The sequence below is a fragment of the Octopus bimaculoides genome, chromosome 7 (assembly GCF_046866305.1).
Source record: "Octopus bimaculoides isolate indiv1 chromosome 7, ASM4686630v1, whole genome shotgun sequence".
Classification (NCBI taxonomy): Eukaryota; Metazoa; Mollusca; class Cephalopoda; order Octopoda; family Octopodidae; genus Octopus; species Octopus bimaculoides.
Window position 1 is genome coordinate 26,223,021 of NC_142934.1, and position 25,333 is coordinate 26,248,353.

General features: G+C 37.8%; 1 protein-coding gene across 1 annotated transcript in view; it reads left to right on the forward strand.

Annotated features, from left to right (window-relative positions):
- The first annotated feature begins 3,692 nt into the window (after positions 1-3,692).
- Positions 3,693-25,333, forward strand: part of LOC106873830 (uncharacterized) — a 65,687-nt gene continuing 44,046 nt past the window's right edge. Inside the window, exons 1-7 of the mRNA XM_052969143.2 lie at positions 3,693-4,287; positions 7,539-7,618; positions 8,129-8,307; positions 11,784-11,879; positions 19,094-19,138; positions 21,614-21,726; positions 24,662-24,765. Coding sequence (XP_052825103.2) covers positions 4,211-4,287; positions 7,539-7,618; positions 8,129-8,307; positions 11,784-11,879; positions 19,094-19,138; positions 21,614-21,726; positions 24,662-24,765 — 694 coding nt within the window. The 5' untranslated portion in view covers positions 3,693-4,210. The remainder of the gene's footprint in view (positions 4,288-7,538; positions 7,619-8,128; positions 8,308-11,783; positions 11,880-19,093; positions 19,139-21,613; positions 21,727-24,661; positions 24,766-25,333) is intronic.

A 25,333-nucleotide genomic window follows, 5' to 3' on the forward strand; every position in this document is an offset into this window, starting at 1 on the left:
GTTGTTTACTTTCTCTGAGGTGCAGCCCCTCCAGTTATCATTTTTTTCAGCTGCTCATGAGAATTAGTAGCAGCTTTTGTGTATTACTAGTAACTTCAGTTGTTAATTTTATGCTGTGTAAATTCAAGGGCTTCTTAAACCTTTCAAGCGTGGCCCTACTAACCAGAAACTGGATTTTCATTAGAAACTCTACCTTCTATCTATCTATCTATCTATCTATCTATTACACACACATACATATTTATACATGCATACATACATACACGCACGCGCGCGCGCACATACACACACACACACACATATATATATATAAATATATATAGGCGCTATAAGTGCAGGAGTAGCTGTGTGGTAAGTAGCTTGCTTACCAACCACATGGTTCTGGGTTCAGTCCCACTGCGTGGCACCTTGGGCAAGTGTCTTCTACTATAGCCTCGGGCCAACCATTGCCTTGTGAGTGGATTTGGTAGAGGGAAACTGAAAAAAGCCCATCGTATATATATATGTATGTATATATTTGTGTGTCTGTGTTTGTCCCCCCAACATCGCTTGACAACCGATGCTTAGCGGTTCGGCAGAAGAGGCGGATAGGTTTACAAAGAATAAGTCCTGGGGTCGATTTGCTCGACTAAAGGCGGTGCTCCAGCATGGCCGCAGTCAAATGATTGAAACAAGTAAAAGAGTATATGCTTTCACCATCTCCACTATCTCTCATCAAAACAAACAGCATCTACATCGAAACAAATACAGATATTAGTAGAGAGACCTCGAACCAAATAAATTGTATGCCTTGTGTTGTATTTCCCTCGGAAGACTCGCAGAGATAACACAACGAGTTATACAATTTAATTATTACATTTATTATTCAATTACATACAAAGAACGCACTCACCCAATGTTCGTTGTGTCAATAAACAAAAGTCATGTCCGCCATATATATATCAATGACATTTTTACTACGACAGTCACACACGACAACAACAATGAAACAATGAACTCAGACGAACCACAGTGACACACGGAACGTCAGACGAATTACATATCTAACAGTCCATATAACACCTTGCTTGCCATGTTTGCAGTGTGAGCAGATTCCTAGTTAGTGTTGTTTATCTCCAAGTCCGTTCTTATCGATAGGACTTACGATGAAAAGTATTCCTATCATGGCCGTCTCAACTTTTTACCATGTTACATATAAACAATGTACTCTTCGGTTTAAGGAAAATTAGACGTAAAGGCTACTTCAAAGCTTCAGATTTCCTGTTCTCCTTAACAAGAAACGATTGTCGGGATCAAAGCTTAGACTGCAGTTTATGAATATAGATATGTGTTCAGCTACCAGCCCAGGCTCCGCTGCTCGTCAGGCTGAGAAAAGCAAACTGTCAAAGTATCGGTCGCTCTCTGACAGGCTTATGGTCGAGCCTGCAGCATTGGAGACCTCCAGCGTTCTCGGTCCCCGGACCATATCCCTATGGTCACCGCTATCAGAGCAGAGATGGCTATCCGCAAGTTCGAGGCCCATGAGTCAGGGTGGCTGTTCCAGCGTATCTCCCTCACCCTCCTCCAGGGAAACTGCCTTTTCCATTTCGTCTGCTGGGACCATGAGACGGTCTGAATTATAGGAAATCGAGAGAATGTAAGATATGAGCATTCTGTTATTTAGATTCAATCATTTCTTTTTATATGACTCAAATAGAAAGAGAAATAAGAAACCTGCTAGATAACGAAATGCTATTGCGTTCACCCTCATAGATACATGGAAATACAGTTTCACTCAGATATTCACCATTATATTATTTAATAGAGTAAAAAAGAAAAAAAATACCCGCGACCGTTGTTAACCGTTTGGTCATTGCATCCCTCAAAAATATTATGCTTCTCGAAATTGGATCTTTTCTGCTTGGCTTTCATTCTTCAATTCCTTTAATTTTGTTCTAGTTGATTTCAAATTTGCTGTATTGATGTAGATTTGCATATTAATTATATAAATGAAATTCATTTTGCCATAAATTAATAAATAAAAAGCTAATAGCTTTTAAAATTTGCAAATTTGGAGTAATTTTAGCCAATCGTAAGCCAGACACGTTGGTGACTGTTTTCATAGTTACACACCAAACGGTTGACTGCTTGAAACTATTAAACCACTACGTACCAATATTCTGAACTTACGTCTTTGAATTTTCGGTACAAAAAGAAAAAGTATTTTTAATGGGCTCTCAGCCCATTAATTTAATGTAAGATTCGATCATCAGTTTAGTGATGGTATCGCCAGTATGGTGAGTTCTCCATCTTTGTAGCTTGTTATTTCTTTACTACCCACAAGGGGCAACACACAGAGGGGACAAACAAGGACAGACAAACGGATTAAGCCGATTATATCGATCCCAGTGCGTAACTAGTACTTATTTAATCGACCCCGAAAGGATGAAAGGCAAAGTCGACCTCGGCGGTATTTGAACTCAGAACGTAGCGGCAGACGAAATACCGCTAAGCATTTCGCCCGGCGTGCTAACGTTTCTGCTAGCTCGCCGCCTTCTTTGTAGCTTGTTGCTACACGGCGGAGTGGTCACAGTCTGGTTGACGACGTCAGCGGTGGTATCAAGAATGAGTCCTGGGGTCGATTTGCTTGACTAAAGGTGGTGCTTCAGCATGGCCACAGTCAAATGACGGAAACAAGTTGAAGAGTAAAGAGTAACGTTTTTCTAATTTGCAATGGAATTATTTTGTTCAAGGGAAATAACCCTAGTTGTAAGAATAGGCAAATGATAAAGCCAGTTTCTATTGTCTCCCTTCCGTAGTTTTTTTTTTTTTTTCTGGTTTCAAACATTAACTGTTGCTAAGTTACGGTGGGGAGGAGGAGGTAACCGCGTTCACGCAGTTCAGTCAATCATTTATGCCGACTCCAATATTTAGTCTGGGAATTAGTTATCGATTGGCAGAATCGTTAGAACGTCGCACAAAATGTTTGCGACACTTATTCTTTCCGAGTAGAGATTCAAGCCAATATATTTAACTAATAACCCCATTCCCTGAATGCTTTGTGTCTATTTAGAAATCATGATTTACTAACAAAATTTTGACCGGAATTCTGGTTTAAGCATCCCATAAAATCTCCAATAACTTTTTCTTCATTTTTTGGAATTTTCAGAAAATTTTTGCAAATTTGTGTTTTGCACACGAGAATTCACACGATTTTGCAAAAAAAAAAAGGGTGGGTGTGTGGGTGTGATTTAAAGGCGATTTAGCTGTAATTTTTACCACATCTCACGGCCACTTTGTTTGTTTGTCACTCTGACATGTATTGATGTTTTTCAATATTTTTCTCCCCATAAACACATTTAACAGAATGATGATGTACCCAACGGTGATCCGTTGCTAAGATTGAAGCAAAAATTCGGACTGTCCGTATTTTAAACTCTGGTTTAAAAAACAATTCGATAAGGATTAGAAATTTTTGGATTTTATGGGGCGGAGAATAAAAGAAAGATTTTTTTTTTATGCTCGTAAGAGTCTCTGCATGTAGAAAATATATTCGCAAAAATTTTTAGAAAATTAAGAAAAATAAAAAAAGCAAAGAAGTGCCTAAACCAGAATTCTGCTAATCTTTGTCGCTATAATGAAATATGTGTCGAATAATAAGACTTATTCAATAATCTTGTGTCGAAGATGGGAATGGAAATAACAAGTTTTAAAAAGTTACTTCCCTTTACACACACGTGCGCCTATTCCTGTAGAGGTAGCCGCTAAATTTTCCTTGTATAACATTCCGCCACCTTAAAATAAGAAGAGCTTATTGGATATAAGAAAAGCCCTAAATGCAACTGTCTGGAAAAAGATAAGGTGGCTTTGGCTAAATTGTTATTAACCAAAGGCTTTTATTAATCAGGGCTGACCTACACCGAAACTATAGCAACACCATCACTAACATATATGCACATTCCGCCCACCCGGCATAATATGAGATAAAAAAAAAATAGGGATAGACGGTTGCTAAATTGCTCCAACTAAACATCTTTAAAAACTGAAATGATTAAGAAATAAATTAAGTTTTTTAAAGTAAATAAATCAAAGACTTTTGCATAATCGTTCTTGACTGGTACTCTTCATTCTATGAAGATCAAGTTTGGTCTATAAACTGTATGTTTGAGCACGAAATGTCTTCCGACTGAGAGGAATTGTTTTTGTGTGGTTTTTGTGATATTTTCGTGCTATGGATATATCGAAGGAAACTTTAACTAGTTTGATTGGGCCGTCGGCTGATACTTTTATACAGGGAAATAAAATGAGGTAAGCATTTACAAAGATTAAATATTTGCAACGTCTGAAAATTGAAATGAAATTTCGTTGAAAGATGCATCATGTATTTAATAATAAATATTGTGCTTGACAGAATCGATGGAGCGCTGGATCGAATGTTTTGCAGTATTTAACTATATCCCTCTATGTTGTTGATTTAAACAAAGTTACCTCTACCTTTCAGATTTGCGGTGTCGTTAAATAAACTTGTAACCATGTGCTGGAGTCGATTAAATAATCGGATTGCGTTCTCTCACTGAAATTTGTGGCATTGTGCTTATGTGAGAGACATCACTGTTCGATATTTATTTTCGAGGAAATGGGGAGTGTTTCACGTACCAAAGCCCAAATATTGCTTACCTTTATTTTGAGAGAAAAAATATTTTGAAACAATATCAAAAATAGCATTCATTTTGAGATGTGATGGTGTAAACGGAAACTTATAAACAACTCTTTAAAAATATATTATTTTATAAAGAATAAAAAGTTTAGAATGGTACAACAATGCACTATAAAACAAAAAATGGACTATATACCTGTTGTAATTTGGTTATTTATTTTTGTTTTATAGTGCATTGTTGTACCATTCTAAACTTTTTATTCTTTACAAACAATACACAATGCTTCAAGCGAACTACAATACAATCCTATATTATTTTACGTTCTAATGAGGTATAAAAGAAATACTTACGAGTTCATTTGAAAAATCATATTTAAAACGAGAAAGAAAAAAACTTGATGTAACCTAGAAGTATTTAATTCCAACATTAATTAAAAGATATATGACTCTAACGCCAAATGTAACGGTAAAATTGTAACAAGTAGATAGTGACATGGAGCTTTGCAAGATTAACAAGCAGATGTGTTGCATAATAAAATGATAAGTTTAAAGAGTGATATATTAGAGATTTTATTGAATCGTTACCAAGTTTCACAACTTCGGCGAGGTGAAGTCAGTTTTGATAAAGAATCGCTTGTCAGTGCTTTGTAGAAGTCTGTTACTATATTGTGTGGGATGAAAAAGGAAAAGTACATAACCAATGAAAGCTATGTCTCTGATTCCATGGTCATAGAAAAACTATCTGCTCGTGGTCGAAAGAAGGAGAAGTTAAGTCAGAAAATTGCAGAAGAAAGAGAATCTTTTTCTCTAGATGTCTCAAATTTATACCTGTACAAAATTGAAACCAAGTCATGGACAATGGAATAAGATGTGCTGTCTAGATTGAACTCTGTATCACCTGAGATGGTGGCAAATTTGACAGGTTGAACTAATAAATTCTAAGTGCAAATCCCAAGAACAATGAAACTAACATTCAGTTCTTGGTTAGGGATCCAGTTTGTATTTCTTACTGATGTAGAGATGTATAAGACTCAGCTGGAATTTGGAAAGATGCAATATCCTGGCTGTTGTTTCATTTTGTCACACCACAATAACTTGAAAATGTAAATGTGTGATTAAAACTTAAGTACTCCACATTCTTTACAATATGTGTGTCTCCTTGTCTTGATATTGTATGATTGTTGTAAATGAATGTCACTGTCATAGAAGCAGTGTTTTTCATTCCAATCTTCTGTGAGAATGCAAGATCATGGGGAAATATTACCTTCTTTGGAGACAGGTGAGGGTTGGCAGCAGAAAGTGCATCCTGTCATGGAAAATCTGCCTCAAACTCAGTTCGACCCATGCAAGCATGGAAAAATGGACACTAAATGATGATAGTAATACAATTCGTTTTATCTAGAATTTTACTGATTCTGTAATTATTATTGTAATGACCAAAGTTTATGATCCAAAAGTAACTCCCTTAGTTGAATACTAATCGCCTCTGTCTGTGTTCAATGTTTCCAATCAGTTTATCTTTCTACAAATGTGCCTTATCTCATATTCCCATATTGGCTCTTGGTCAGACTTGCATAGAAGTGTAGTAACCAAAACTACAACTGTCACTCAGAAGCAAGTATGATCTGGCTGTGTGTACCATGCTTTTGCTAATTATTTTAGGTGTCAGTATAGTGACAAGCAGGCACAAATACCCTCTCAGATAGTCTATTGTTAACCCAGTGGGATATGGATGTGACAGCTGATAGAAGTGAGGGCTGCACTTGGCTGGTATTCATTCCAGCTGGGTTAGACTGATGCAACATGGAATAAAGTGCCTTGCTTGTCGACACATTCTGCTACCCAGTCCAGAAATTGAACCCATGACCTTTTGTTTATGAGCTCAACACTTTAACCACCTAAGATTTTCGACTGTGCTGTAAACTTTGCTTTTGCTCTTTATATAGTATATATTTAACAATTCATACAGCAGAAAACATTCCTTTATAAGATAGAAAGTTATACTTACTGGAAGAGTTAGACTCAGCACCATAAACTCAACAAAGTTCTTATTAATTTTATCAGTGGTGGCTTTTACCTGCACTTGTCAGTACTTTTCAGCTTGGTCAACATGGCTATATAACAGTTCAATACAAAGACAGTGTTGAGGGACATGATTTGAAGTGCTGAACTCTTGGCTTATTATTTGGTCCACACTCTCTGTTAATAGAAGAATTTGCAACTTTATCTCTTTTTAATTTTGAGTTAATCTGAGGAAGAAGAGGTCATGATGCCCATAGCTCTTACTGGCCTTCAATGTATTAAGCTTAGATGCTGTTCTATGAAAAACACTTTCTTTTAGTTCCTCTAGATTAAGCTGGGATCATCATCATCATCATCATCATCATCGTCGTCGTTTAACGTCTGCTTTCCATGCTAGCATGGGTTGGACAATTTGACTGAGGACTGGTGAAACCAGATGGCTACACCAGGCTCCAACCTGATTTGGCAGAGTTTCTACAGCTGGATGCCCTTCCTAGGGGTTCAAAAAAGGAATCTCTCTCTCTCTCTCCCTCCCCCTCTCTCTCTCTCCCCTCTCTCTCTCCCCCTCTCCTCTCTCTCCCTCTCCTCTCTCTCCCCTCTCTCTCTCCCCTCTCTCCCTTCCCCTCTCCCCTCCCTCCCCTCTCCCCCTCCATCTCCAATCCCCCTCTTCTCTCTCACACACACACATACACAGCCAATGAGACTGGATTATTGATGGCTCAAGTCAAAGACCTTCTGTTTTCAATGTCATTTTATACAGACAATAAAATCAGTTTTTAAAATTTTTTGTCATGGTTTACATTCTTATTTCTTACATGATTTCAGAAGTATTTCTCTGCAAACAAATGAAATTTTTATTTTATATTTTATATTTTATTAGTCATAAAAGTTGGAAGAAACTTTTAAAAAAATTAAAAAGGAAATTAAAACGGAAAAAACTTGCCCAAAACAATAACCTTGGTAAGTAAGAACTTGCTGACATTCTCTCTTTCTCTTTCTTTCTCTATCTCTCCTCTCTCTTTCTTTTTGTATCTCCCACCCCACCTCTCTCTCTCTCTCTCTCTCTCTCTCTCTCTTCTGTGTTTATTACATCTGCTTATAAGCAGAATCATTAGGATTTGTTTATTCATTTTACATCTATATTTCCATGTTGACATAGGTTGGATGGATACTTATTTGAGGCAATATTAAGGCAACTAGATGCTCTTCCAGTTAATCATTTACCCGTTATTTAAACAAAGAATTTTCATTCCATTAGACTTCAAAAGCTCAGATATGTTGTTCACAACGAACGTAAACATTACATCACTATTTTTTGGTTCAGATGATGTTGTGCAAAGATGCAGAAATTCATCATTCACACACACACACACGCGCACATGAATTCAAAACTATGTGGTCAGGAAGTAAATTTCATAATTACTCAACCATATCTGCACCTATTACTATTTGTTTTGTTTTTTTTTTCAGAAACATGTGATAAAAGTAGCTCTGATAATGAAATTTCTGAACAAGTAAGAGAGAAAGAAGTGCAACTACAGATGGTGGCACATGCACGCTGGTTAGAACGAGAAAGACAGGCTCAGAAGGAATGGGAACTTAGGAAACAACATGAAGAACAAGAAAGAAAACGTCGAGAAGAACAGGATGTGGGTATCTCAAAATTCGATAGTATTTTATTTTTCTATTTTAATATAATCATCATCATCGTTTAACGTCCGCTTTCCATGCTAGCATGGGTTGGACGATTGACTGAGGACTGGTGAACCAGATGGCTACACCATGCTCCAATCTGATTTGGCAGAGAATTTCTACAGCTGGATGCCCTTCTTAACGCCAACTACTCCGAGAGTGTAGTGGGTGCTTCTACGTGCCACCAGCACAAAGGCCAGTTAGGAGGTACTGGCAGCGGCTACGCTCGAAATGGTGTATTTTACGTGCCACCCGCACAGGAGCCAGTCCAGCGGTACTGGCAACGATCTTGCTCGAATGTCTTTTCACGTGCCACTGGCACAATTGCCAGGAAGGCAACGTTGGTAATGATTACGCTCAAATGGTGCTATTTACGTGCCACCAGCATGGAAGCCAGACAGCTGCTCTGGCAACGATCACGCTCTTAGTACTCCATTGGTACAGGTGCCATCATGACAACTCTGTTATTATATTTTAATATAATAACTCTGTTATTATATTAAATACTGTGAAGGTGCATGGCTTAGTGGTGAGAGTAATCAACTCACAATTGTAAGGTCATGAGTTCGATTCCTGGTGGTGCATTATATCCTTGAGCAAGGCACTCTAGTCCATGCAGCTGGTAAAAATAAGTAGTACTTGTATTTTAAAGAGCCGACCTTGTCACATTCTGTGTCACACTGAATCTCCTTGAGAACTACATTACGGTTATGTGCGTTTGTGGAGTTCTCAGCCACTTGCACGTTAGTTTCCTCGTCAGAACCAACGGAGTACCAGATATTAAATACTTCCCTGCAGTATTTGTTCCAGTTCTTTACATTCTTAGTTCAAATCTTGCTGTGGTTAATTTCACCTGTCATTCCTCTTGGATCAGTAATGTTAATCAGCTAACCCTGCCCCTCAAAATTGCTGGCTGTGTGCATCATCATCATCGTCATCATCATTTAGTGTCCATTTTCCATGCTGGCTTGGGTTGGACAGTTCAACAGGTGCTGGAAAGCTGAAGGGCTATACCAGGCACCAGTTGTGTTTTGATATAGTTTCTATGGTTGGATGACCTTCTTAATGCCAACTATTTTACAGATTGTACTGGGTGCCTTCTTGTGGTGCCAGCATGGGTGCTTTTGTGCAGGACTGGCATTGGCACAGATGCTTATTACATTGCACCGGCATGGGTGTCTCATGGCTTCAGCATGGGTGCTTATTATGTAGTACCAGCATAGTGCTTTTCAGCTGGTACCAGCACCCATGAGGTCACTGAGTGGCTTGCAAGACAAGGATGTCTCACCTGAGAGAGAGATGTTTGAAATGATTATTATTATTATTATTATTATTATGGACGGTAGATTAGCACGATGGTTAAAGAGTCAGATAAAATGCTTTGATGTATTTATATTCTGGCTCTTTATAGTTTGAGTTCAAATCCCACCAAGGTCGACTTTACCTTTCATCTTTTTGGGAGTCAATAAAATAAAGTAGTTGTCTAGTACAAGTGTCAATGGTAGTAACTAACCCCTGTCCTCAAAAATTGCTGGTTTTGTGTCTAAATTAGAAACCATTTATCATATATTTATGTATTTGTTCTACAAGATTCTTGCTGTGGAAACGTGTGTTGAAACAGATATTGTTATATGTGGGGATGGTCATCTTTTGCCAATTTAACACATGCACTATTTATTTGATCTTCACTATAGTTTTATTATTATTATTAGTTTATCTGTCTTTCAAATTCTGCCAAGGTCGATTTTATCTTTCATCCTTTCAGCGTCAATAAACAAGTACCAGGTCAATGTAATCAAATTAACCCCTTCCTACAAAATTGCTTGTCTTGTGCCAAAATCTGAAACCTTTATTATTCAGGCAGAGAGCTGGCAGAATTGTTAGCATGCTGGCCAAAATGCTTAGTGGCAATTCATCCATCTGTATGTTCTGAGTTTAAATTCCACCAAGGTCGATTTTGCTTTCCATCCTTTCTGGATTTTTTTTTTTTTCTATAGTTTCAGCTGAAAGCTGCGGCCATGCTGATGCACCGCCGTTTGTACAACAGGGGTCGCCACCACCCCATGCCGGAGCCTCGTGGAGCTTTTAGGTATTTTCGCTCAATAAACACACACAACGCCCGGTCTGGGAATCAAAACCGCGATCCTTCGACCGCAATTCCGCTGCCCTAACCACTGGGCCATTGCACCTCCTTGATAAAATAAGTACCAGCTGAGTACCGGGGTCAATGTATTTCACTCATCCCCTCCCCCGAAATTGCTGGTTGTATGCCAAAATTTGAAATCCTCCTCCTCCTCCTCCTCATCATCATCATCATTATTATTGTTATTATTATTAAGAAGGTTACAAGCTGGTAGAATCATTAGAGCATCAGAAAAAAATGCTTTGCAGCGTTTGTTCTGGCTCTTTTGTTTTCTCAGTTCGAATCACTCTGGGTTCAACTTTGATTTTTATCCCTCCATGTCCCATAAACTGTCCATGGTCCATAAAACACCTGTTGAGCTGGGGTTGATGTAATCAAGTAACCCTCACCCACTCAAGTACTAGCGTCAATGTAATTAACTTCCTTCTCCCCTCAAAAACTGCTAGCCCTCTGCCAGAATTTGAAACCCTTAACACATGGCCTAGTGGTTAGGGTGTTGCACTCATGGTCATGAGATTGTGGTTTCAATTCCTAGACTGGGTGATGCTTTGTGTTCTTGAGCAAAACACTTACATTACTCTGTGATCACTTTGACATCTGACACATGGTACACTGTGCACTTGTTCATGCAACATCGATTCGGTGGAGGGAGTGAGGTAATGTGCTGCATGAACACTTGATCACTATAAACAAGTCATTTTTTGTAGGTCATTCAGCAAAAGCTGAACACTCAAGCATTGTCTTCAACAGGAGAGCCAGGGGTCAATGTGATCAACTTGCCCTCGAAGTTCAGGTATCATGCCTATAGCAGAAAGGATTATTATTATTGTTATTATTATTATTATTAGTAGTAGTAATAGCAGTAAGGTGGTGAGCTGGCACAGTCGTTAGCAGACTTAGCAGCATTTTGCTTGTCTTTATGTTCTGAGTTCAAATCCCGCCAAGGTCGACTTTATCTTTCATCCTTTCGGAGGTGATAAATTAAGTACCAATTGCATACTGGGGTTGATCTAATTGACTGGCTCCCTTCCCCCAAAATTTCAGGCCTTGTGCCTATAGTAAAAAGGATTATTATTATTATTATTATTATTATTGTATGGAAGGTGGAGTAGTAGAAATGGTAAAGGTCCAAAATTATTTTCAGTTCAGTTTGATAAATATCAGTAATGTACCAGGGTTTATTTAATTGTCTGTACATCTCCACATTAAGTTTGTCTCCTCCTGCCAATGTCATATCTAATTTTCCAATTTTTTTTTTCTATTTCTTTTTCATTTTCTCTTCAATTCTAGAGACAAATCAGAGAAGAATGGGAAGAACAAGAGAGGAAAGAAACAGAAGAGAGAGAAAAATTAGAATCAGTTGAAAAAGCCAAAAAAGAGAAACAGGTGACTTTGGAAGAGTACATCCAATTATATCCTAAATGTTCTTCCATACATATTTATTTCATTTTGTATGTATGTGTATGTATATATATATATATATATATATTTACTTTTATTCTTTTACTTGTTTCAGTCATTTGAATGCAGCCATACTAGAGCACCACCTTTAGTTGAGTAAATTGACCCCAGGACTTATTTTTTGTAGGCCTAGCACTTATTCTATTGGTCAATTTTTGCTGAACCGCTAAGTTACAGGGACACAAACACACCAGCATCGGTTGTCAAGCAGTGTTGGGAGGACAAACACACACACACACACATACATGTATATGGTGTTTTTTACGTGCCACCTGCACAGGAGCCAGTCCAGCGGCACTGGCAACGACCTCACAGTGGGCTTCTTTCAGTTTCCGTCTACCAAATTCATCTTTCAGTGTAGACAAATTAAGTACAAGTCAAGGGCAGATTTGTTAGAGTATCAGATGAGATACCTTGTAATTTTTGGACTCCTAGTATTCTAAAGGCAATGCTTGAATCAGATTGTATCAGTTTTTGCCTTTCATTAAGCAAACCTTGCTGGCTTGAGAGAGGAGAATCACATGTATGGGCAAATGCTGGTCTTCTATACCATAACCTTCCTAGGCTTTAGAGAGGAACTTGTGAGACACACACAGGCTCCTGGATAACCTGGGACAGAATGAGCAATAGGCTCCATTGACAAGATACATAACAACTATATTAGTCAGTTTTTCTTTGTTGTGTATGTTATAATGAGGAGTTTAGCAAGGAGATCCAATCGACCTATGCCAGTATAGATAAAAAAAAAACAAGCAATTTATACACATTGACATTGATAGTTAGATAGCTGGCTAGACAGATACATTGATAGATATTCATCATCATTGTTTTTATATGATATGTCATGCTAGCATAGGTTGTTTTAGATGAGACTTTTTGTGGCAGTATTTTATGGTCAGATACCCTTCATGAAGCCAATTCTTAACCCTTTAGCATTCAGATTATTCTGTCAAATATAATGATTGTTTATTCACGTTGTTTTGCTTTAACCATGCATCGTCTTATAACTTTCAGATTTTTATGAGATTACTGTTAATTTTTAGAATGATACTGTAGGGTAGGTGTGATTGGGCCAGATCTGGCTAGTTTGAACATAAAACAGGTAGAATATTTTGGCTGGATATGGCTAAAGGGTTAATTGCCTGTTACATGTATGGATACAATGTAGCTATTCTAAAAACCAGGATACACACACACACGCATATCATCATTGTCTTCATTTTTATACCTGCTTTCCATGTTAGCATGTGTTGGACTAAGTCATCACAGTTTGAGTCGGTTTTTATTTTGAGCTACTGGGTGGGAGTCGGTGGGGCATGTCACTTGTACGTTGCATTTGGGTTTATTTTCTGCATGTGGATGCCCTTATCATCAACCACTTATCAAAATGTACTGGGTGCATGTTATCATACCACTAACACTAAAGGGGTTGTCATAATCCCAACAGGACAAGATCTAAGGGTCCTCTCGACATTATGTTATTCTTCACTGGTCCCACAACCACTTTGCACAGTGTATAAGGTGCATTTTGTCATGGTACCAGCTTGAGGAATTCATTGATATGTATTGAACCGGTAAGGGAGGCCCCTATGATCATTCAACCTACAAGAAAAAGCAACCAAATTTTCCTCACATCACACTGTAAAAATACAATAGTCTGTATCATAGCTCTAGACTTCTTTTACTCACATGTCTGTTCATTCAGGGTTGATTTGGGGTTAAATAACAACAACATTAATATGAATGTTAAAGACTTGTTATGTCATCTTATTTCTTGATGATAAATAGTTATGTATTTTGTAACCTGAGTCTTGAAACTCTGATATTTTTCACTGAGAAAATGTGCCATTTTGGCTGGGAGGACATAAAAGAAACTAAAAAAAAATCTTGTTTAACTATAGGTCAGATCTAATCAGACAACTGTATGATAAAAGGCAATCCAGCCTTGATCATCCCAATTACTTATATATTTAGGACTGCACTGACCAATATGTCCTTTCTGCTTTAAGATGGTAGGGTGTAATTTGAGAGAATTTGGCAGTTATTACTAGCTTTCTAGCAGGTTGAGCAATTACATAGAGGTTCCTTTTGACTCAGTTTGACTCAGACTGATCAGTGAAACCGTCTGACCCATGCCAGCATGGAAAGCAGATACTAAATGATGATGATCTATATATACACCCAGACCATGCTAATAGCTTATGAGTGAAATTTAGGATTTCTCAGTTTTCTGTGAATTGATTTTGAAAAAACTTTTCCCAGCTGGTTTGCACACTATGGCAGCACCATTGTTATGTTTTTTGTTATTCTGTGTAATGTCCTTTCTTTTTTATTTCAGATTCTTCAGTTTTTGGGTGAACCATACTAATAACGTTTCTCCTCTCTAAGAACATTGGGGCATGGAAAAGTCCTTAATGATGAAGAAAAGTCTGTCATCATCAAGGAAAGTACTAAAGGCACCTCTCTTCATGTCATTGCGGAAAAGTTAGGTCATCATGTGAACACGATTAGATGATTCCTGTAGGACCCTTTGCCAAGGAAGAAATGATCTGATTGTGGGACCTCCAAGACTGTGACAGCTAGAGATTTAAGGAATATTGGCCACAAATTATGTGGGAAACTTGGACAAACAAGCAAAGCCATGTTCACCAACTCCGGACTTCCTCATGTACTGAATTCGCATCCTCAGGACTATGGCTTCTGTGTGAGAACTCCTGAAACTGCCTCCTTTAACACCCCATAACAGGAGTTTGAGGCTTCAATGGGCCCAAAAGTATATGACGTTAGACATAAGTTGTGTTCTGTTCACTGATGAAACCAGGGTGACCCTTGACAGACCTGACAGTTGGGCAAATGGTTGGGTCTATTTTGGAGATGAGCATCACCAATGTTTACTATGTCAACAACAGGGTGGAGGAGTCGTTGTGGGCTGGTATCATTGAGGACAGACTTGTTGGCCCATTCAAGATGCCTGAAGGGGTTAAAGTAATTGCAGCTGCCTACTGCAATCTCCTTCAAGAGGTCTTGGATCCCTGGCTAGATGACATTCTAATGAATCTCATATTCATGCATGACAACACTCCCTCCCACTCTGCTAGGACCACCCAAACATTTCTAGAGTCTTACGGCATACAAGGTAAATGATGGTGTGGCCGCCAGCATCTCTGGATCTGAACCCTATTGAAAACCTTTGGTCCGTCATTAAACAGGATGTTTATGCTGATGGATGCCAATTTACATTGAAAGATGTCTTATGGGCAACCATCAAAGCTGCAGCAGAGGCAGTCTAACCTGCTACTATTAAGAAATTGACAGATTCCATAGCTAATGGGGTTCTTGAAGTTATCTGTCAAAATGGCGCTCATGTGGCAAAATAATTCATTATGTCAATAAATGTTTTATTATTATGGTTTTCTGTTAAATATATACTCAATGTATGCTTACTATGTATCCTCACTCTTTGTTTTCTGAAAAAAATGTCTAGATGAGTTATTTTTATTCAAACGCTATTAGCATGGTTCACCCCAAAACTAAAGAATCTGAAATAAAAAAGAAAACATTACACAGAATAATGGAAACATAATGGTGTTGCCATAGTGTGCAAACCAGCTGGGAAACGTTTTATCAAAATTGATTGACAGAAAACCGAGAAATCCTAAATTTCACTCCTAAGCTATCAGCGTGGTTCTGGATGTACATATACTCACATACATGTCTGTAATGTGATTTTGTGGGACCCACTAACCTTAATTCTCTCAAAATACATCAGTAACATTTTCTGATTGCTTCACTGTTAGTTGATTTTCGTTTCAGTTTGATCAAAGTTGAAATTTTTTTCTTTCTTTTTCTTTATATTTCCTGTGTTATTCCTGTGTTTAATATTTAAAATATACTGTGTGAACTGTTGGAAACAACAACCTGTTTTAAACTAACGCTTTCTTTCAGCACTATTTTTCCTTTTAAAATCCATTCCTTAACTATTTCACAAGCTGGATTTCATGCAGCAACACTTTGTTGATGAACTGTATCTTTTTATTTTATATCTTTCTATTTATCTTTTATTTATTTTATGTCTATTTATCTTTTTATTTTATATCGATATATAGATATATATTTATATACATCATGCATATATATATATATATATATATATGATGGCTGCCCCCTCGTTATCGAGTATGGCCATTGCATATATATATATATATATATATATATATATATATATATGTATGTATGTATATATATATGTGTGTGTGTAATCATTTTATATTTATTGATTTTTACTTGTAAAATGAAATAGATGTAAAAAAAAAATTTTAATTTGTAAATTGTCAAGAAACTGTCCTAGACACAGGAGTGGTTGTGTGCTAAGCAGCTTGCTTCCCAACCATATGGTTCTGGGTTCAGTCCTACTGCATGACACTTTAGGCAAGTGTCTTCTACTGTAGCCTCAGGCTGATCAAAGCCTTGTGGTGAATTTGGTAGGTGGAAACTGAAAGAATCCTGTTGTGTGTGTATATATATATATATAGATAGATAGATATAGATAGATAGATTAAAGTAAGAATGAACAAGCAAAATGTTTGCCATCATTTGAAAAAGACATTTAATTTAAATAGAGAATATAAACATATAGAGTCTGTGGATCATGATATAGAGTAAGGATTGCATAAGTTGAATAACCTGTTATCAGTGAGGGAGAAGTCAGAGAGATGTGTTACTTCACGTCAGTTGACAAAAACTCCTTATATACTCTCCCTATATATATATGTGTGTGTGTGGGGATGCATGTCTGTATTTGTCCCCTACACCACTTGACAACTGGTGTTGATGTATCTACCTCCTTTGTGACTTTGCAGTTTGACAAAAGAGCCCAATAGAGTAAATACCAGGCTTAAAAATATAAATTTAAAACGTCCTGGGATCGATTCATTTGACTAAAATTCTTCAAGGCAGTGCCCCAGCATGGTCACAGTCTAATGATTGAAGCAAATAAATTAATAAACCTTTTGTGGGACAATGCTTGTTATATATATTGGATGATATTAAAAAGTTTGGTGCAGAATTGATAGAATTATGTACTGAGTTTATCTAGAGTAAGTTTTTACTCAAGTACTGCTTATTCTTCTGAACGAAGACATAGCTGGTGTTTAAGAAGTTTGTTTTGCAACTATATAGTTCAAGGTTTAATCCAACTGCATGTCCACTTGGACATTTATTTATGAATAAATTGGATCTAGGAATATTCATCATCATCATCATCATCATTATCATTTAACACCCATTTTCCATGCTGGCATGGGTTGGGTGGTTTGACTAGAACTAGCAAGCTGGAGAGCTGCACTAGATTCCTGTCTGATTTGGCTTGGTTTCTACAGCTAATTGCCCTTCCTAATGCCACCCACTTCGCAGTGCGTACTGGGTGCTTTTAACTTGGCACCACCACAGGACTCTTGCAGGCCAATTCTCTTCTTCAGAGGGAGTGGCTTTAACAGTGGCAGCAGTGCTAGGAAAGTTGCCGTGTCTTCAATAAGTTCAAAGGGATCTACCAGTTCCACACTTAACACAATGTATTGGGTGATTTTTAATGTGATTTCAGAACTACATATGATAGGGGTGAGAGTGTGGTGGATAGCAAGAGGGGAATAAATGGTTAGATGTGTAGCTTCAGTTTGTTGTTGTTTGTTAACTTTTGGTCAACATTAAGTGAACAGACATATGCTTAAAAGTATTCCACCTCCTTTTTAAGCATATGAAGGACTATGTTATTTAACATGTCCTTTTATTATTTAAGACAGCAGTGTGTGAGTTGAGGTAGATTTAGCTGCTGTTTCTAGCAGATCGAGTTACTACATAGATGCTCTTTGTTGGTTCACATCCAACTGTCCTCTGCTTCTGTCTTCATAATTTCTCTCACAATGTTTTAACTGAACCAAAGCTAGAGAAAACACTTGCCCACAGTGCCTTGCAGTGGAATTGAACCCTGTATTATTTGTCTGTCTGTCTGGTAGTTTTACTATCAATCCTGCTATGATACACAGCTATTTTTTTTTTTCAAATTAAACCCACTTGTTTCTCCTGCTTCTTTTTTCCTCACACCAAGGGCCATCTCAGCAGTATTATAGATTTCTCCAGACAAATCAGTGTGCTGAGCCCTATAGTATTTATGTATTGACTGCAAGCCACAGCATACATAGATCAGAACTCGGTTCCTAGACACATGAGGCCCCTGGGCAACTACACAGTGTGCCTATGTCTTAAGACAGCTCTCCTTACATCATTCTTACTGTTTGTTGCTCTACACCCCACCCCCCATCCACCCCACACCTTCACACACATTACAAACACTAGAGTGAATATTTTACCCAGCCCTTCACCATCAGAACATTCTTTTTTTTTTGTTCAATAATACTGGAGGAAGGGGCAATGCCCATGGCCTTGCAGGCTCTCCTAGATTGATGTCATTAATATTCTTCTTGAACCTGTTCATCTAACACCCACCCTGCCACTACTATATCGCCACTAGTTTAGTTGTATAATGACAATATTAACCCCATTTCAGGGTGGCGAGTTGGTGGAATCGAAATGCTTAACAGTATTTCATCTGCCTTTATGTTCTGAGTTCAAATTCCTCTGAGGTCGACTTTGCCTTTCGTCCTTTCAGGGTTAATTCAATAAGTACCAGTTATGCACTGGGGATCAATGTAATTACCTTAATCCCTCTGTCTGTCCTTGTTTGTCCTCTCTATGTTTAGCCCCTTGTGGGTAGTAAAGAAATAAATATTAACCCCAATGTTTTGGGGCGTGGACCCTTCTTTGTTTTCTCCTTTTCCTTTTCAATAAATAAACTGTTAAAATTTCTGTTCAAATTAACTCCATGCATTTCTACAATTTATTTCTATTAACTCAATATATTATGAAAGCTAAACTTGGATTGTTACCTTAACTCATGTTTCAAGTATTTGCAGGCCTGCTGTTTCCATATGCCATTCATATGTATGTGTGCGTGTGTGTGTATATATATATATATATATATACATACACACATGCATATAGGCACAATGATACCAGCATTGTTCACCTAATACTGCTATCCTAGATAATTATTCCTATTTCTGACACCCAATTCACTATTGCAGGAAGCACTACTGAAAGAAGCAACAATTAATCAGGCACTAAATTCTGTGAGTATTAACTAACCCATTTTACGTTTTTTGAATTATTATTATTATTTTAGGAGGCTGAAGGTTGTGAGCTGGCAGAATCGTTAGGATGCCAGAGAAAATGCTGTTGAGCATTTCTCCTGGCTTTGTGTTCTGTGTTCAAATTCCATCAAAATCAACTTAGCATTTAATCCTTACAAGGTCAAGCACAGGAGTCAATATAATCAACAAGTCCCCTCCCTCAAAATTTCAGGCCTTGTCACTATAGTGTTGACTGTTCCTTCTTGAGCCATCCCTGGATCATAAGGGTCGGTTTCCCAGTTTCATTGGCGTATAGGTTCCCCATCTGGACAGGACACAGGTCTGTCGCAGATGAGCTGCTAGATGCAGGAGAAAAGAGTGAGAGAAAGTTGAGGTGAAAGAGTCAGCAGAAGTTCGACATTACCTTCTGCCAGAGCCATGTGGAGCTTAGGCATTTCGCTAGTGAACACACACATCATCTGGTCTGAGATTCGAACCTGTGATCCTTCAGCTGTGAGTCTGCTGCTCTAACCACTAGGCCATGTACCGCCACTCTTGTGACTATAGAAGAAAGAATTATTTAGGAGGCTGATAAGGTGAGCCTCGAAGAAAATACCTTGTGGTATTTAGTTATGTCACTTTGTTTCCATTTCAGATATTACAAAATGAAATAAAAGTCAGTTAAGTGTTGGGGTCCTTAAAATTGACGAAACAACCTCTTTCTTAAATTGATTGTCTTGCACCTAAGAAAATAGCACTAAAAAGGGTAGATTGGTGGAACTGTTAGAGGCATCAGAAAAATGTCTGGTTATATTTGTTTTGAGGCTCAAATCCTACTGAGGTCAATGTTGCCTTTCATCTTTTGGAGGTCAATGAAATTGAGTACCAGTCAAATACTAGGGCAAATATAAATGACTAAAACCTGCACCCAAATTGCAGGCCTTGTGCCTATTTTAGGAACAATTATTATTACTAAAAGGTAGGTGGATTGGTGGAAATATTGGAACATTAGAAAAGATGGCTTATTGTGTTTTGTCCAGCTCTGTATCTTCTGAGTTCAAATCTCACTGTGGTCAGCTTTGTCTTTCATTCTTTCAGGATTGACAGAATAAAATACCAGTTAAGTATTACTGAGGGCTGGCCATGTACCTTAACTAGAAGCATCATTACTGGCATTGTTTTAGTTTTAAAATGTTATATTTTAACTCAGTGGTTCTCAACCAGGGTCCATATAAGATTTTGAGGAGTCCATGCAACAAAGTAGTAAGTTGGGAATCAACAATAGTATTTTAAGGGCTCCTGAAAAATTTTTGCTTTCGGTGTATGTGTTGCTATGCATTGCAAGAAATGTTAGCACGCCGGGCAAAATGCTTAGCAGTATTTCGTCTGACGCTACGTTCTGAGTTCAAATTCCGCCAAGGTCGACTTTGCCTTTCATCCTTTTGGGGTCGATTAAATAAGTACCAGTTACGCACTGGGGTCGATATAATCGACTTAATCCGTTTGTCAGTCCTTGTTTGTCCCCTCTGTGTGTAGTCCCCTGTGGGCAATAAAAAAATAAGAAACAGGTAGGTTTCCTTCTCTGTCTTAATTCAACCTACACAAGTTAAAGCATGATAAACAATATAGGAATTTTGAAAGAAATATCTGTAAAACTAGTTTTTAAATATTGAATAGCTATGGGGGTCCACCAGGATAAAATAGTAATCAAAGGGATCCATGAAAAAAAATGGTTGAGAAACCGTTTTAACTGATAAATATATATATCCAACGAAAACAAAACAAAAAGCATCATGAGCAAACCCACTCATTGTAATAATAGTAATAAATGTCTCTTTTTAGATTTTCGTGACTATGTTTAATAAAAGTTGTGTACTGTTTGCAATACAGTAATCCCTTGCCATATCACGGACTCAGTACATCGCGGATTTTTCTGGCTAGTATATGTAAATTTATATCGCAGACTCCATGGATTTCTGCAGCCGATAGGTATTTATATTTTGTTTTAGATTTTAATTATTTCTGTGCTAAAATAAGCATTTTCACGCCTAAAAATTAATTAATAAAAATAGAGTACAGTACTGCACTGTTAACGCATTAATTAAAATATATTAAAAGAGGACATATGTAGTGTACCATAGATGAGTAAACAAAGAATTGCACATACTGTATGGAAAACGTAATTCGGGAGGCAAGTGTGTGGTGTTGTTTTGCATTTATAATAAAATAAATATATAACAATGATAAAAATGATAAAAAAAATAAATGCAGTACAGTACTGTTTCCACTTTGCAGATTTAGGATGTAATACCCGCGATAGGTGAGGGATTACTGTATATGACGTTCACTAATTCTTGTTTTTGTTTTATGCCTCATTCACATCACATTCGAAGGGCAGATAACTCTTTGTATTTATCTGATTCTATTTTCTCTTCTTATTGACATTTCTTAATATTCACCAACTCCATCTTATAGGGAGGGCAGTGTTCTCACAATCCACTTGCTCCAATCAGCTACCATCACCAAAGCAGAGATGTTGAAGTTTGTTCGTTTTTTGCCAAAACTGGTGCATGTCGATTTGGAGAAAGGTAAATTTACATTGCATTAAATTTGAGCATAATATCATTGTATTCATCGCTTATTCAGACAACTACATACTTTTCATTTTTCAGGCAGAGAGTTATTCATTTAGAATGTTCATTTAGAAGCATCGCAATATGTGTGAATAAGTCTTCTATAAATGATTTTGTATGTCAATTCAACTATAAATAATAGTTCAACTGCATATATGTTGTTTTATAATATTATTACAGTTGATTTCTTTATTCATATATGAAAATATTTCCTTCCTCCTTAATGTTTCATTATCATTCAAGAAATATTTGTGTATTTTGTTAATAAAAAATATGGACTGGTAGAATTGCTTGAATGTAGTGGTGGTTGGTTATGTTCTTCTATGCTCGGAGTTCATCTTCTACCCAGGTTCGCATTGTCTTTCTTCTTTCCAAGATCAGTAAGAATAAATAGCAGGTTCAATGTAATGGACTGTGCCTTAGAAAACAGTGCCCCAGTTTCATTGCAACTCTTGAACTAATAAAAGAACATCACTATCCTTTGTGTGTATACATACATACTAAACATTTTTAGACCTGGAGAAAGCCTTTGACAGAGTACCTTGCTTCCTCATCCAGTAGTTACTGTGGAAGCTAAGAGTAGGTGAATGGCTAGAGAGGACCATTCAAACCATATTCAGGGATGCTGTCAGCATGATTAACTCAGAATTAAGAGTTTGGTTGTCATCCCTGCTTGTTTATTATAGTCCTTCAGGCCATAGCAGAAGAATTTAAGAACAGCTGCCCATGGGAGCTCCGCTTTGCTGGTGACCTTGTTCTTATAACTGAAAATGAAATTCCATGTGTGGTTGCAAAATCTGGAATCAGAGCATTTTAAAGTTAACTTAGCAAAAGACTAAAGTTCTAGTATGCAGGTAGACAAATAGAACACTAATTCTCTCAGGTGAATGGCCCTGCTTCATGTGTAGATATTCCATACAGTGTACTCGGTGCAAAGTATTGACACATAACAGGTCCAGTGAAATCACGGGAAGGTCAAGAGAGAAAGTAGAATTTATTTGTGATATGTGTGCAGGAGCAATAAAGAATATTTGTCCACGGGAAATAGATATCCTGGAATGCACGGGAGGAGGCTCCCTAGAAGTAGTAGATAATTTCTGTTACCTTTGTGACCTAATTAGCAGTTAAGGTGGATCTTATGAAAGTATAGTTGCTAAAATAAGAACTGGCTGAAGAAAGTTCAGAGTGAGAGGCAGATTGTATGATGCCTGAGTACAAACAGCAATGCTACAAGGTTGTGAAACTAGGGCTGTGAATTCAGGAGACCTGCAGCGTCGCCTTACTGGCACGTTAGAAAATCATTTGAGCAAGGTCATTGTCAGTGCCGCTGGACTGGCTACTGTGCAGGTGGCATGTAAAAAACACCATTTTGAGCATGGCCATTGCCAGTAGCGTGTGACTGGCCCTCGTGCCGGTGGCACGTAAAAGCACCCACTACACTCTCGGAGTGGTTGGCATTAGGAAGAGCATCCAGCTGTAGAAACTCTGCCAAATCAGATTGGAGCCTGGTGCAGCCATCCGGTTCACCAGTACTCAATCAAATCATCCAACCCATGCTAGCATGGAAAGCGGACGGTAAACGATGATGCTCTGATGGCTGTATGACAAAGTACATATGTGTTAAGAGAAAAATGGAGTATAAGATGTATCAGATGTGTTGTGAAGGAGAGAAGATTGTGTTGGTATGGTCAAGTGGTGTTGACTGATGAGAACAGCTATATAAAGAAGTTCCAGTTACTAAACATGGAAGGAGCTTGTGCAACAGGTTGAGCCAGGAAAATGTGAGATGAAGTGGTGAGAACTGGCCTCAAGATGCTTTTGGAGGAGATGACAGATGATTGAGTTGAATGACCCTATGCTGTGCTTGAGAAGACCAATTCATCTCAGCAGGGTTTAGGTTCTGTCAAGCCTTCCTCCACAACTCATCTTCTGATACCCATTCTTCAATCAGTCTTCTGTAGTACCCTGTTTCCTTACTTCACTTCCCATCTACTGAACTGATGTTCTCTGCATCCAATTCACTCCCTATCTCTAATCATCTGTCACATTGTTCTCACTCTACCATACTTACCTACAGATCCCCTATTCCATCTTTTGTTTTCAGCTTGAACTTTGACCTCACATCTCTCTATCTTTCTCTTTCCTGATGGACAATCCTTGTATTTACCTCTTCATCAAGACACCTTTTCCTATCCCCCTATATCTTACTTTCTTATCCCTTAGTACTGTACTCCATTTAGTTGAAGGTCTTGTCTTGTAGGTACTTGGTAATCTCATCAATGCTGGCACCATGGAAACCTAACCCTAATGCAGTGCACTCTGTGAAGTGGTTGGTGTTAGGAAGGGCATCCAGCTGTAGAAACCATCCCAAAGCAGACACTGGAATTAGACACTGTCTTCTGGCTCAGCTGTTTGTGTCGACCCATCCAATCCATAACAGAATGGCGTGGTGGACATTTAATGATGTCGATGATGTAATGTGTGTGTGTGTGTAGCCGCCTGCTGGCAACTTTCTTTGTCTTATAAGGGTAACTACTCAATCTTTGTCTGCTGGTTTCATCCTTTCTCTCTGTTCTCTGTCTATATCTTTTCTTTTTCTGTTCAGGCTAGTTGTTTACAGTTTATATTGTAACTGTGTGACTGACTTCTTTTGCTGGTCGAAGTTTTACTTTTGCCTCCTTATTTTGAGTAGTTCTTAATTGTTTATAACTAAACCAGCCAGGAAAATATTATTGAAGCTATCATAAGTGCCATAATTACTTAACATCAGTTCATTTTTGTTGGGAAAAAATTCAGTGATAAACACTTTGTTTTTCTTACAGTTATTATAATTAAGTAGAACTTAATGTGTTTATATTCATAGAATTAATTATGTCTGTATGTATTGTAGGTGCTCTCGAAACCATCCTGAACCAGAGGTGTGTACCACTTTAGTTTTTCCTGGAATGTACACTCACATGACATTGGATAATGCTCAAGACGACTATGATACTGGTGAATATATTATCTTGTTATTACTGTCAACACATTGTTCCATGTGTGTCATCGCTGAGTGGTTAAGAGGTTTGCTGCACAATCATAAGGTCTTTCCATGCTAGCAACGGCCATGCTCAAAATGGTGTATTTTACATGCCACCTGCACAGGAGCCAGTCCAGCGGCCTCCAATAACATATCTTGGAAACAGGTGAGGGTTGGTGACAGGAAATGCATCTGGCCATAGAAAATCCATCTCGACAAAACTGTCCAACCCATGCAAGCATGGAACAGTGAACAAATGATGATGATGATGATATGTTTCCCTTCAGACATTGATTTGCATATGTTTAAACTAAAAATTGACTATATCAGTCTTATCAAAGCCTGCATTCGTAATGGGTGCTTGCCCCTCGCTACTTAACTATAGTTAGACCTTATCGGATGAAAGAAGGTTTTTGTTGTTTTCCTGTCAAAATATGAAGTAAACAAATAAGTGATATCTACATTATCAGTCTATTAGAAAGCAATGATTACTCTTTCTGTTAATCTTACATTACTAATTACATTAATATTACCTTCACGTTG